This window comes from Bubalus bubalis, chromosome 1 (genome assembly GCF_019923935.1).
Source record: "Bubalus bubalis isolate 160015118507 breed Murrah chromosome 1, NDDB_SH_1, whole genome shotgun sequence".
NCBI classification, from domain to species: Eukaryota; Metazoa; Chordata; class Mammalia; order Artiodactyla; family Bovidae; genus Bubalus; species Bubalus bubalis.
The window spans coordinates 71,411,203-71,424,571 of record NC_059157.1 but is presented as its reverse complement, the minus strand read 5'-3'; the positions used below and the strand labels follow the sequence as shown (position 1 = coordinate 71,424,571).

The window sequence follows — 13,369 nt, the reverse complement described above, 5'->3', positions numbered from 1 at the left end:
TTTTACAATCAATATTTTTATATGACTCAACATAAAATGGTGATGGTTAACAGTAGGTTACTGTTTAAAAGCGATATGTTATATTTGAGGGGGTTACAGCACTAGGTTTTTTTTTTTTTTCTATTCTTTTGCTTATTGAAAAGAAGAGGCCACCATGCAGTCCACATTTGTGACCATAGAGAATAGAATTATGGCTTTTGGTTTGATCTGTTTCAATTCAGCCATTGACATAATGCCAAAATCAATTTGAACTTATGGAAATTGAAGACTGTCATTTTCATCCATTATTTTTTGTTTCTGTTTTCAGTACCTTTTTTGTTTCTTCCTTCACTTTTGTCAATTTCTGTCTCTGTCATCTCAAGGAAAAAAAGTTTCTCCCAGGTTTAGTGAGGTTTGTTTGATTTTTCATTTAATTTGTAATGTTCATTTTGGGCTATTTAACCCTTATTGCCTGTGAGTATAGGGTGGAATGTAGGGTTTTATAATGAAAATGTCTTGTTGATGGGATAGAAGTTATGTGGGGGCATTTATACTAATCTGGGGAGTCTTCTCACTGCTTTTTTCAGATAGAATAAGCATTTATGATATTATTTAATTTTAACCCCTCCCTCCTTTTGTCATTTTAATTCAGCATTTATCTTTAGGTCAGAGCCAGGTCTTCAGAACAAGGCTTGTGAGCCTCAGCACTATTGACATTCTGGGTGTGTGATAATATTCTTTATGTGATGGACTCCTGTGTATTATAGTATATCATTGAATTGAAAATGCAGCTTATAGAAAAGCATATATCACATGATTTTTCTTTAGTAAAAGTGTGTGTGTGTGATGTATCTTTTATATATCTATATCCGTATCTACTCATCTATACTGAGAGAGAAGGAGGGACAAAAGAAAAATGTTCACGAGGTATTGGCAGTAGTTAACTTTTGGAAGGTTTTTTTTTTCATGTGACATTTATTTGTTAGTCTTATTCTGTTTGAGAATTTAGCTAAGTATATATGAAAATAATAATTCTATCATTAACATATCTTGTAACTGCTATAAACGTTTATAAAAATGCTTCATTAAATAATACACTAATTTTATCTACAAAAGCCATTTGCATTCATCAAAAATCTTTGAGGTGACTATGCTATGCAGATGTTTTTCTAAGCATAAAGGACAGAATCGTGAGTGATGTAGAGAAAAGTTACAGGAAGGTTCTTAAAATGATACCTGGAGAATCATGATCTTTTTTTAAATAAAAGGGCTCAAAAAAATCAAGTTCTAAAGCCCCCCAAATTAAAATCACTTTGTTAATATTTGATTTTTCCTAATACATAAAGATTTGGTTACAATCTCTAGTTTGGGGTATCTGAATTGAAATGAAGCAATTTAGGCATTTCAAAACAGCATAACTGTTATAAAGTCTGCTGTTATAAAGTAGTAAACTCCTGGTGTAGGATGAAAAACAAAATTCTATTTGAATGGTTCCTTCCTTCCTCCCTTCCTTCCCTCCTTGCTTTCTTTCTTTATTTTTTTGTTTCCTCCTTTGTTTAATCTGTAGACCGTACAGAATAACTTTGAGATCAAAACCTCCATAAATAAACATTCTAAAAGTTCTCCTGACAAAACTTTTCTAAGGTTCAGAGCTTTATAGATATTCTTGGTTAACTGAACTCCACTCCCCACCAAAAGCGTATTAAATTAAGTAAAGATAGTTCAATTTCCTCATCCCAATCTTAATTCATGATTAGCTTCAGCCTACTTATTGTACTGTGAGTCTGCTTATATTTGTAATTAATTCTTCTTCAAGTAATTAAGTGTTCAAGAGTGTACCCAAATGAATTCCCAGATGATTTATTTATTGGGATCTGTTCTGTCTCTGCCTCCTAAGTCCCTAAGAAACTGTTGGGCAGAAATAAAATCTATGTTTTTTAGGACATGTCAGTTTCTGCAATGTTTTGGAAATTAAGATATATTCCTTTAAAGCAACTCTGGCAAGTTAAGTACTGAGAAATAGTTTTGTTTCCACATCTTGTAATACTAGAATATGGTTCTTGAAATTACTTATAGCTAATATGTATTTGCATATTAATTATAGTCACATAGTATTAAGAATTTCCCAAACAGTGCAGTCCTACTATATAGCATAGGGAACTGTATTTAATATCCTGTGATAAACCATAATGAAAAAGAATATAAAAAAGAATGTACATATATTTATAGCTGAATCATTTTGCTATACAGCAGAAATTAACACAGTATTATAAATCAAATACACATGAATTAAAAAAATTTTTCCTTTTTCTTTTTTCCACTTATTAACCAAATTGCTCATGCAGTTTTTTGGTTTTCCTTTAATTAAATAATATGAAAGAACCCAGCCCGTCTGGAAACAGAAATTTCTAGTTATACAGAATATAATAATGTTACAAGAAATGTAGGTAAGGAAATATTTTGCCTCTTTTATATGGTACCTTTGGAATAAATTCTGTTTAAAGTTATTACCTATAAATATGGCAAATACTACACATCAGCTTTTTTATTTAATTAGGCTTTCTTTGCATGTTTAGAAAGTTGACTTCACTTACAAAGACCCCATCATATAAAAATTACTAAAGCAATTTTAATGATATTCATGTGAAAATTTTTTTTTTAAGATACGAGGAGGAAAGCTCATGATTACTTACACCCGCAAAAGTGATGCAGGCAAATATGTTTGTGTTGGTACCAACATGGTTGGGGAGCGTGAAAGTGAAGTAGCAGAGCTCACTGTGTTAGGTAAGTACAGTTTTATTTGACTGGCTTAACTGTAAAGTGAATCTCTTATTATTACTTAGTACGTTTATGCAGCAATCTGCCTGCCAGTGCAGGAGATGTGGGTTTGATTCTTGGGTGAGGAAAATCCTCTAGAGAAGGAAATGGCAACCCACTCCAGTATTCTTTCCTGGAGAATGGACAAAGGGCTAGTGTCCTTAGGGTCACAAAGAGTCAGACATGACTGAGCGACTAAACAACAACAAGGGAAAAAGAAATGGCTTCTTCTCGCAGGTAAACCAGTATTTGGGGAATGGAAAAAAGACAGATGAAATTAGTAAAGCAGCCTTAAATAAAGTAGCCAAGACATAGAAAGACAAATAGGAGGAAACACCACACCAAGAGAGGAGAAGTGGGGAACTCTGTGGAATACTTTGTTTAAATTCTAAATCTGCTCTTCCATAACATCCAAAATGGCTTTAAGTTTCTGTATTTTTTTGAGATGACTTTTTCTAATTTTAGAGAGACCGTCCTTTGTGAAGAGACCTAGTAACTTGGCAGTCACTGTGGATGACAGTGCGGAATTTAAATGTGAGGCCCGAGGTGACCCCGTGCCCACCGTACGATGGAGGAAAGATGATGGGGAACTGCCCAAGTCCAGGTATGAGTGAGAATTTAATGATGGGATTCATCTACCTGGAATTTCTGTGGTTCTCATCTGACCACTGTTCACATGTAAGCCACTAGAATGGTTTTCTCTGGACTCTTTGATCTCCTTGGGCCAGACACAGTAACAGAGATAATTAGAATCAGAAGGTTGCCATGCTTTCTCTGAGAGTTTCAGATAAAACTGTACGTTCATGACCCCAACATGCCCAGGAACCCTTGTAAGATGTGCTAATCCTTAAACAGTTTTCTCTTTGTCCAGACAGACTACAGTTAATACCAATGTCTTATATGGGAGTAGGTAGGGAAGGGAGGTACAGCATTATAGATACAACTATGAACCAATTAAAAAGCAGACTTCCTTTTCCTTAGCTACAATATCACCAGGGAATGGTAGAAGAGGTCAGAGTTTCTTGGTATCTGTCAAATCCTTAAATTGCCTAGAAGCAGAGATACACTCCCAGCCTTAGGGAATGAGGTAATGAAATGAAACTTTCAGGCACTGTCTTGAGGCTGTCATTTCTCCTGTGGCCGTTCATTCACCAAACATACCTTGAGCCCCTATTAGGTTTGCGGGTTACAGCAATGGTTTCGATAAAGCTTCTGTTGTCAGTGAACTCACCAAAGGAGACATGTATGGATAGATTCAGAGTGACATAGCAAACCTTTTTATTGCATAAAGGTAGACCTGTGGGAGCAGAAAATCAGGAGAGAGTTCTCAAAGGGAAGTGACAGAGAAGCAATGTCTTGAAAAACATATCAACTTGATAAACAGAAAGAGGAGAAGAATATTTAGGAAAAGAGATATCATAAAACAGACACAAATCTAAGAAAGTTTTGTGTAGTGGAAAGTTAGCATGGCAGCACGTGGAGCCTGGGGCAAGAAGTTATGGGAAATCAGGCTGGAGACAGAGAGGCTGAATTCACAAGACTTTGTATGGATTAAAGGATTTTTAATCATATGGCATGTACTTGATGAGCCAAGAGAGACATTACTATGAACCTGATTGCTTGTTAGAGAAAATAAAATTTTTAGCATTAGGGCTATCACATCAGTGGGGGTGAGGCCAGTGGCTGGGTCACCATGGTTGTTATCCAGATAAGAGATGTGAATTGCCTGAATGGGGAGATAAGATGGAAATAGGATAGGGGTCCATTATCAAGACCAAACTGATGAATTGAATGATTTGTTACATATAGGGAACTGGTGAAGGAAGACAGGTAGATTGTGTTAGGAGAGGGAGTTGTTTTATGTGCTAGGGTAAGAAAAGAAAATTTTATATAACATATTAAATAGTAGGTGTCTGTGGGATATGATGTCTAATTACTAGTCAATATAATGAATTTGAACTTACATAAAATAGGAGCTAGAAATATTTGTGTAGCCGATCAATATATAACCTACTGGATAGTTTAACTCAGGGATTTCATGTAGAGTAAAAAGAAGATTAAAGTGAAATTTCAAGGGACATTCAAAATTTAAGAAAAAGGAAAATGAGACAAGGCAAGAGAATTCTAGCATGAGACTGTCTGGGTACAAATACCAACTCTGCCATTAAAATAGCTGAAGAACAAAGCCAATTTACCTTACCTTCCTATGTCTCAGTTTTCTCATCTGCCAAATGGAGATGAGCGTAATACTTTATAAGTTGTTATAAGAATTTTAAAATAGCAAACCTACAGAAGACTTAAAGTCTGACATATAATTTATTTAAATAAATAAGAATTTATTTAATGATCACCTAAATTTTACTCTGAGTACAGGAGCTTGGGGAAAGAACTGAATAAGTGTCAACTTTGCCCAAAAATATTCTGTTAAAAAGTAGCTTAATGGAATATCATATGTTAATGCATATGTATGGAATCTAGAAAGATGATACTGATGAATCTATTTGCAGGGCAGCAATGGAGATACAGACCTAGAGAACAGACTTATGAACGCATAAGTGGGAAGGAGGGAGAGGGTAGGATACATGGAGAGAGTAACATGGAAACATACATTACCATATGTAAAATAGATAGCCAATGGGAATTTGCTATATGACTCAGGGAACTCAAAAGGGGGCTCTGTAACAACCTAGATGGGTGGGATGAGGAGGGACGTGGGAGGGAGGTTGAAGAGGGAGGAGACATAGGTATACCTGTGGTTGATTCATGTTGATGTTTGGCAGAAACCAATACAATATTGTAAAATAATTATCCTTAACTAAAAATAAATAAGCTTTATTTTTAAAAAGTAGTGTAATATTTTTGCCCCTGTGAATATAAAAAAATGCTCATTTCTATGTGCATGCTTACATAGAGGATTGCCACATTATTTACCTTTTGCTTTAAATTTTCTGAAGAAAATATTGCATGTGAGTTGATGTCTAAATATGCCACAATTGTAACGATGGGATTCTTCAAGTAGAAGCTCACTTAACTTTTTGTGCTTGCTTTTGTTATGTCACTAGATATGAAATCAGAGATGATCATACCTTGAAAATTCGGAAGGTGACAGCTGGTGACATGGGGTCATACACTTGTGTTGCAGAAAACATGGTTGGAAAAGCTGAAGCATCAGCCACTCTGACGGTCCAAGGTAAGATCTAGCGAACATTTTTGAGATTGACTTATAATATGAGATACAACATTGATATTTTAGAATATGATAAATTAGTTTGTATAAATTATAGACTTTAAATAGTGCTATGTATATTTTATTTCAAACATATTTAAAGGAAATTTTTGTTTTGCTTATGGGAACCCTTTAAGTGTTTGTTACAGGGGAAGTACAAGAGCTTTTTCGTCTTGGGCAGGTAGAGGAAGAGAATGTGCTTCAATCTCTGGGTCTTCAAACATAGAGCTTTAATTAAATGACAGGTATTGCCAAAAAAATTTGATATTTAAGTGGAAATAAATCTACTGTTCCTTTAGGTCATGCACTTTCAAGTGTCTGTTCAGAACAAAAAGGTGAAAGGATTGTTTCCTTCTAGAATATAAGATGCATCCACAGAGTAGGGTCTTTTGCAGTCTTTTTCTGTGCACACAGTGCCTGTGACTTAACAGACACTCAATAAATGTTGAATGAATGAATCACGTTTGTACCTCGTTAATTTTGATGAAGATTTATTATTTGGTGTGATGTGAACCATAATGGATGCCATTTTCTACAAGTTTTTGAACATCAAAGTCATGTCTATAACTGCTATGTAGAAATGGTTCTGTCAACTCCTTTGAGTCCATAATTTCATATGTTTTTTTCACTCTCATAATATCTTTTTCCTTTTTCCATGATGTCATGCTGACTATTTCTTACTATGTCTTATCTGAGAACTTTCTTTTTTTTTTTTTTTTTTAGGGACATTATTTATTGTGGAATTTGAGAGACAGTGACCTTTAAAGAACTTTGTGTTGATGAAAAAAAAATCCATATTTTGACAAGTATATAGAGTGAAAAGGGATTTTGGCTGTAAACCACTTAGCTTGTTTCTGAGTATGACATTAGCAACACTTGCTCTGTCATCATTTCTGAGCACTGTCTCCTCTAAGGCTATTATGAAGAAAAAAGTGCCTTTTGAGGGACTGCTTCTACTGTGGGCTTTCTACAAAAGAGCCTTGTGGGCTTTTTACACTAGGAAAAAAAAAAAAAAAGAATAAAGAATATTTCCTTCCTGTCTCTAAAGCCATTATGTCCCACTTTGGGGTTTTCAGCTCAACCTCATAAAAACAAAAGAAAAAAAAGAGAAAAGATCAAGAACAAACATTGAATTTCTAAGGCCTAGACTCCTTCTCTTTAATCTAAGTTAGATTTGAACTCCACATAAGACTAAAACTGTAAGGAAAAAAAAGCCTTTTGCATTTAGAAAAAGCATAAATATAAGAGATGTCAAGTTCGAGTTCAAAAGCCCTCCAGAGGGAGTGAAAGTAGCCCAGGATGAATACAAGACATGAAAAGGTGTGTCTATCTCCAGGCAATGGTGACAGGGAGTTTGACTGTCTGTTACATTAGTCAGAGAAATGTTTCACTTTATAAAGTCCTTTATCTTGGGAATTTGATGCTTTTATAAATAATGGCTGTTCTTCTGTGTCTATAGTAGACATTGAAATCAAAATAGAGTTTCTTCCTGCAATCTTATACTCAATTCCAAAGTTAATTCAGCCTTAAGTTTTCCATATGGAAATTTGGAAAGTTTTCCATATGGAATTTGTGTTCCCAAGCCTGGATTTCAGTGAAAACTGGAGTAGAAATGATCAAATCCAAAACTACTTAAGGAATTTAGAAGTTCTTATTTCAACTGCATAGGGTTTTTTTTTTAATAAATTTATGAAATATCGGTATATTGTTGAGAAGTTATTATCTTATCCAAGTATTAAAATATGTGCATTACAATACAAGCTAGAATAATATGCACAAATGTGAAAGAAAGTAAAATAATCACCAACAGCGAAAGATAACTAAGGAATAGAAACAAAGGAAAGTTTTCAAGGGTGACTTGAAAAGCTGTATATGTATTTTTTTTTCCTTGAGATTAAATGAAGAAAAACACTAGTTACTGCAAAGGAAACTAATGAAAAAATGAATTCATTTGACAGCAGGAAACAGTTATAAGAAGTTTTGTAGCATAGTTGTTTTTGATTTCTGTATTTTATTTGTGGTTCACTTTTTTTTTTTTTTAAACTTTACAAAATCGTATTAGTTTTGCCAAATATCGAAATGAATCCACCACCGGTATACCTGTGTTCCCCATCCTGAACCCTCCTCCCTCCTCCCTCCCCATACCCTCCCTCTGGGTCGTCCGAGTGCACCAGCCCCAAGCATCCAGTATCGTGCATCGAACCTGGACTGGTGACTTGTTTCATACATGATATTATACATGTTTCAATGCCATTCTCCCAAATCAAGGCACTATTGGAGTCAGTATGAGCTTAAAAATAACCTTTTCCTTTCCTCATTCCAAATGCAATAAATATTTAATTTTTAGAATTGATGTTGGGCAATAGATCCTTGTGCTCCAGGCAGAAGTTTTGGGGGAAAAAAGTTTCTTAAGTAAGGATGAGCATTTGATTTTCCACCCCCAGTACACTTATGATTGGTTCTAACATTTTAAAATTAACCCTGATTGGAGAATTACTTGCTTTTTTGATTTTTTTCTTTGAAATCTCAATTCTGCTCTTTTTAGAGATCTTATCTGTGTATTTCCTTAAATATTCCATTCTCAACTTAGTGATTTCTTTGACTTTTCTATTATGCACTCTTCAATGCTTAGCATGGTACTAGGCATCTAGTAGATACATTATATAATGCTTGTTACAATTTGAAATAGGCATTTGGACTCCAACGAGAATTCTACTGGAGTGGTAGAAGTTTCACAGGGATGTCCCAGGGGAAATTCAACATCTTCTGGTGACTTTGATTCTGAGTGCCAACAGTAGGTTCCATTAAATCATATTTGAAGAGCTTGTCATCTATGACGACTGCCTGGTGGTCTGTGTTTGAAAGGAGCAAAGTAAAACCTGGGGCTTGACAGGGTTTCCTAAACTTAGATGAAGTTTGTTATCTGAGCTTATCTGAAATATCTCATCATATATATCTGAGCTTATCTGAAGCTTATTAAATATCTGGGTTATTAGGCATGTCCCTTGGAGAACCTGATTTAATAGATCTTCGTTGGGGCACAGAAACTTGTTTTTATTTTTTGTTTTCATGCAAGCTCATCAGTCCTTGTAATGAGAAGTTATCGGATGAACTTACAGAAAGAATAAAGGGCTTTAAAAATTACTCTAGAGTTCGGGAATTACCAGAGCTGGAAGAAGTACATTACGAAGAATTGTGTAGTGAAGACTATAGACATTGGAGTCAGATAGAATGTTGTTGAATCTTATTTCTGTCGTTTACCTAATGTGTGACCTAGAAAAAGTTATTTACATTTCTTGAGTCTTAGTTGCTCCATGTATAAAAAGTGGACAGTAATACCAACCTTTCAGCATTTTTCAAGTATTCAATTAGATTATACATATAAAAAGCTTAACATGTTGTGTGTTACAAAGTGTTTTATAAGTAAGGAGCATTGTACTATACAAGTGTTATTGTTAGTGATAGCTTCATTGTTTAATTTTAATAATATTAGTTATTTCATAAGAAAAATAGTAATGTTCAGATAATTCTAGACAGTTCTCCCTTTGCAATTGTAAATGAGAAATCTGAAGTAATATAATCATAATAATTTATTATGTAATACATTATTAAAACTTCTCAAATATAAATCATTATATTTTTATTAAAAAAAAACTTTGACTTTTAAACTTAATGTGCTGGATCTTGTTAATGCCATCAAAGGTAGTGCTAGATTTAATGTTGAGGTTATGCAAAATAACTAGATAATTTAATGAAAATTATGACCCTTTGGGAATAGAAATGATTTCAAAAATGATTACATTTCATGTGTAATGGGGTGTTACTGTCATGGAAAAATGTTCAGCAACTCAAAGGATCTGTAGTAATTTGACCTATTGAAAAATTATTAATGTCCATTACATGACCAATAAAAAATGATGAAGTAATGCTGTTTGGAATGATAGCAATACAAAAGTGTTTCTATTTAACTCTGAGTTAACCAGAAAATTCAAACTAAACTTGATATTCTGTCATTTTCTGAAATAATCAAAATCTATAAATGTAAATCATCAATATTGTTATATTTATGCCTTGTGTTTGTATGCACCATTTTCCCTCCATCCGGTAATAACATTTACACACCTCCTCAAGAATTCTATTTGTAAACCTAAAATACACAAACAAATTGAAGCATCTTTTTAAAGAAATATTGTGTCAATTTTGATTGATTACGTTGTTGTTCAGTCACTGAATCATTATTATATTTGCATTTTAATGTCAACAAGTGTTAAGATTGCTGTCATGGTAGAAATGAATTATCTTCTAAACTAGTGTTGCATATTGCACAATGGCCCCATCTTTTAAGGAAATAGATATATAATGTGGTATATATAACCATTTTATAGGTTGTGACATACCTATAAAATGTAAAGTCCAACTGAAACAGAATAGATGCAGAGAGGCACCCAGCCAAGTTTTTAAACAGTGTGCCATTGAAACTGCTGAAATATATGCCTCTGGTTGGTGTTTTGAGAATGGTTGTGGGTTTGTTTTATATAATTTTACTATCTTAACCTACACCTATTAGGCCTTTATTAGATGTGCGCCAGGTGGGCCTTGAGATTCTTCTTGAAATCACATGATGGTCAACCTGTTTTCCTACTTGTTTTCATTTTTGAATAAATTCATAGTTAATGTAAAAATGGGTACATTTGTTTCTTTGTTGAAAGTAGCCTTTTAGAAAATCATGATGGTTGCCCCTTCAAAACACTTACAGAAAAATAAGGGAAGAAAAACAACTTTATTTAGCACTTCTAGTAATGGCAAAATATTTAAAATTTGGATTTATGATGGCAATCATATCTATAGCTTTTTAAATAATTCCACGTTTTGAAGCATGCTCTCTTGAAAGAAAGATAGTCGATAAAACCTTAAGAGTTTTAACTCCAAATTTCTTCCATTTCCAAGTTTGTCCTCCGCCCTAAGATTTTTTTACAGCTCTTTAGTTCAGCGATATTCATTGCTTAAACAGGGTAAAGTCGATGGCATTATTAATCTTTCCACCCCCTTTGCTACTTCACAGATAAAGCAGCTCTTATTACTGTCACAATTTCATTGACAAAGTAAATTTGTGACTCTCTATCACCAGAGTGATCGTATTCCCATCGCTGTGCCTGTCACAGGAAACCAAAATGAAAAAGAACTTCCATATACCAGCCATTTCCCAAGCAATCACATGTTATCTCTGCTGACTTGAACCATTAAGAAAATCTAATCCCATTTTGTATGTCTTTCTTACAATAGGCACTAAAAGACATATAGTCCTTCATTTCCCTGTAGCCCTGAGTACTGGGCCAGTCAGACACAGGAAGCTGGACGTTCAGTTCACACCCCACTGCACTCTCCACAGGCCTCTCACAGGGACCAGTTAGTCTTTGAACCTTAAGAAACAGTTGCTTTTTCTGCCCTTTCAGCAATAGCTCTGTTAAAAGAAAAGGCAGATGCCACACATCTCTAAACCAGGTGATGCTCTGTAACCAGACAAATGGGATTTCTGTGAAACTCCAGCTCTTTTCCTATAAGTGCTTGTCCATTTTTCTTCCCTTGATGTGAAATTGCTCCATTCTGTCCATTTCATCACCTGTTTTATTATTTTATTATTTTTTTTTTAGTTCTAAAATATGGTATCATGAATGATGTTGCTATCTCTTTTAAATGTATTCTTGGCATACAATAGGAAAGTTCACATGAATCATCACAAGGATGTGCATTCTATTCTGTCCTGAAGAAATATTATTTTGTCTGATGTTTCCCATAAGTATTCTGCCTTCCATGCAATGAAGGAACAGAGCGCTTCTTCGTTAGAATTGATTATCCACTGACAGCCTCTGGAACGCTGAGCCTTGAAGCCTAAGATTGACTGGGACCAGAGAGACACAATGGCAAAAAAAAAAAAAGACCAGTGCAGTCTTTTTGCTGACTTTATTGCTACTGATGGAATGTTTCCTAGAGCTCCTCTTTTTGCTGCTGGTGAACTCTGTGCCTCAAAACAAAAACAGAAAACCTTTGCTGAAATATCTTGGGCACTACAGTCTATGACTGACTCCTATTTAACACCCCAATGAATTGGGAATTTAACCATAGTTATGATTTTCAGTAAAACAAGAAGGAACTATCAGGTTTGTCTAAGCTTTTAAGATTCTCCTTACCCAGTGTGGGAGTATTAATTCAGAGGAAATAGTAGTTATGCAGTGAACACAGGTGCAGATGAGCCATAAGAAGCTGAATTTTTCCATATTCTTCATTTCAGCTGGTGGTAATGCAACATGCAGATACACAGTAGTAGGCAGCTTAGGTGTTGGTGGGGTCATGCTTTACTCTTCCATATCTCAAATGTCAGTCACCTTAAAATCTTATTTATTTTGCTTTTTAAATATCTCTCAACACCTTTTGTATCTTCTTATCACTGCTTTATTATCTCTTGCCCAGTGAAACTATTAACATCTAACCAGTTTCTGTGCCTCCATCTTGTCTCATAGAATCCATCTTCCACACAACAGGTATGTTGACGTGAAACACAGATTGAGTTATATTAGTTCCATCCATAAAACATAGTCATGCTTCCCATCTCTAATGATAGGATTCAAAATACTTCAATCCTGCTCCCCCTAGCTACTTAGTCCTCTCTGGTTCCTGCCTTCAGGGTAGTAGTAGTATATTGTTTACATTTTTTTTCATGTAAATGTCACCATGTCCATTATGTCTGGGCTTTTCTTTTCCTAAGTCTTGGTCTAAAATGCCCTGCCCCCATTGACCTATCTTCTACATCTTCTATCTGTAATTACTTCCGTAATTCTTCTGTAACTACTCCTGTCCTTGAAGGCAGCTTAGATAGGCATGTTCCAGAAAGCTCTGTAGACAATCCTCACCCCAGTATCAGGCTAGGGATATGTGACCATGGATGCATTGGATTCTGTTGCCACCCTTATTGCATTTCAATATCTGCTCAGTTGACTGTGAGTTCCTTGCAGGTTCAGTTCAGTTCAGTTCAGTCGCTCGGTCGTGTCCGACTCTGCAACCCCAAGAATCGCAGCACTCCAGGCCTCCCTGTCCATCACCAGCTCCTGGAGTTCACTCAAACTCACGTCCATCAAGTCAGTGATGCCATCGAACCATCTCATCCTCTGTCGTCCCCTTCTCCTCCCACCCCCAATCCCTCCCAGCATCAGAGTCTTTTCCAATGAGTCAGCTCTTCACATGAGGTGGCCAAAGTACTGGAGTTTCAGCTTTAGCATCAGTCCTTGTAAAGAAATCCCAGGGCTGATCTCCTTCAGAATGGACTGGTTGGATCTCCTTGTAGTCCAAGGG

The 13,369-nt window shown here is 35.2% G+C and overlaps 1 protein-coding gene across 9 annotated transcripts in view; it reads left to right on the top strand.

The window, feature by feature from the left end:
• Nucleotides 1–13,369, top strand: part of ROBO1 (roundabout guidance receptor 1) — a 1,291,095-nt gene that overhangs the window by 1,164,208 nt on the left and 113,518 nt on the right. For all 9 annotated transcript variants that reach the window (XM_045165076.1, XM_045165073.1, XM_045165072.1 and 6 more), the window contains 3 exons: nt 2,643–2,763; nt 3,262–3,400; nt 5,859–5,986. In XM_045165076.1, coding sequence (XP_045021011.1) covers nt 2,643–2,763; nt 3,262–3,400; nt 5,859–5,986 — 388 coding nt within the window. The remainder of the gene's footprint in view (nt 1–2,642; nt 2,764–3,261; nt 3,401–5,858; nt 5,987–13,369) is intronic.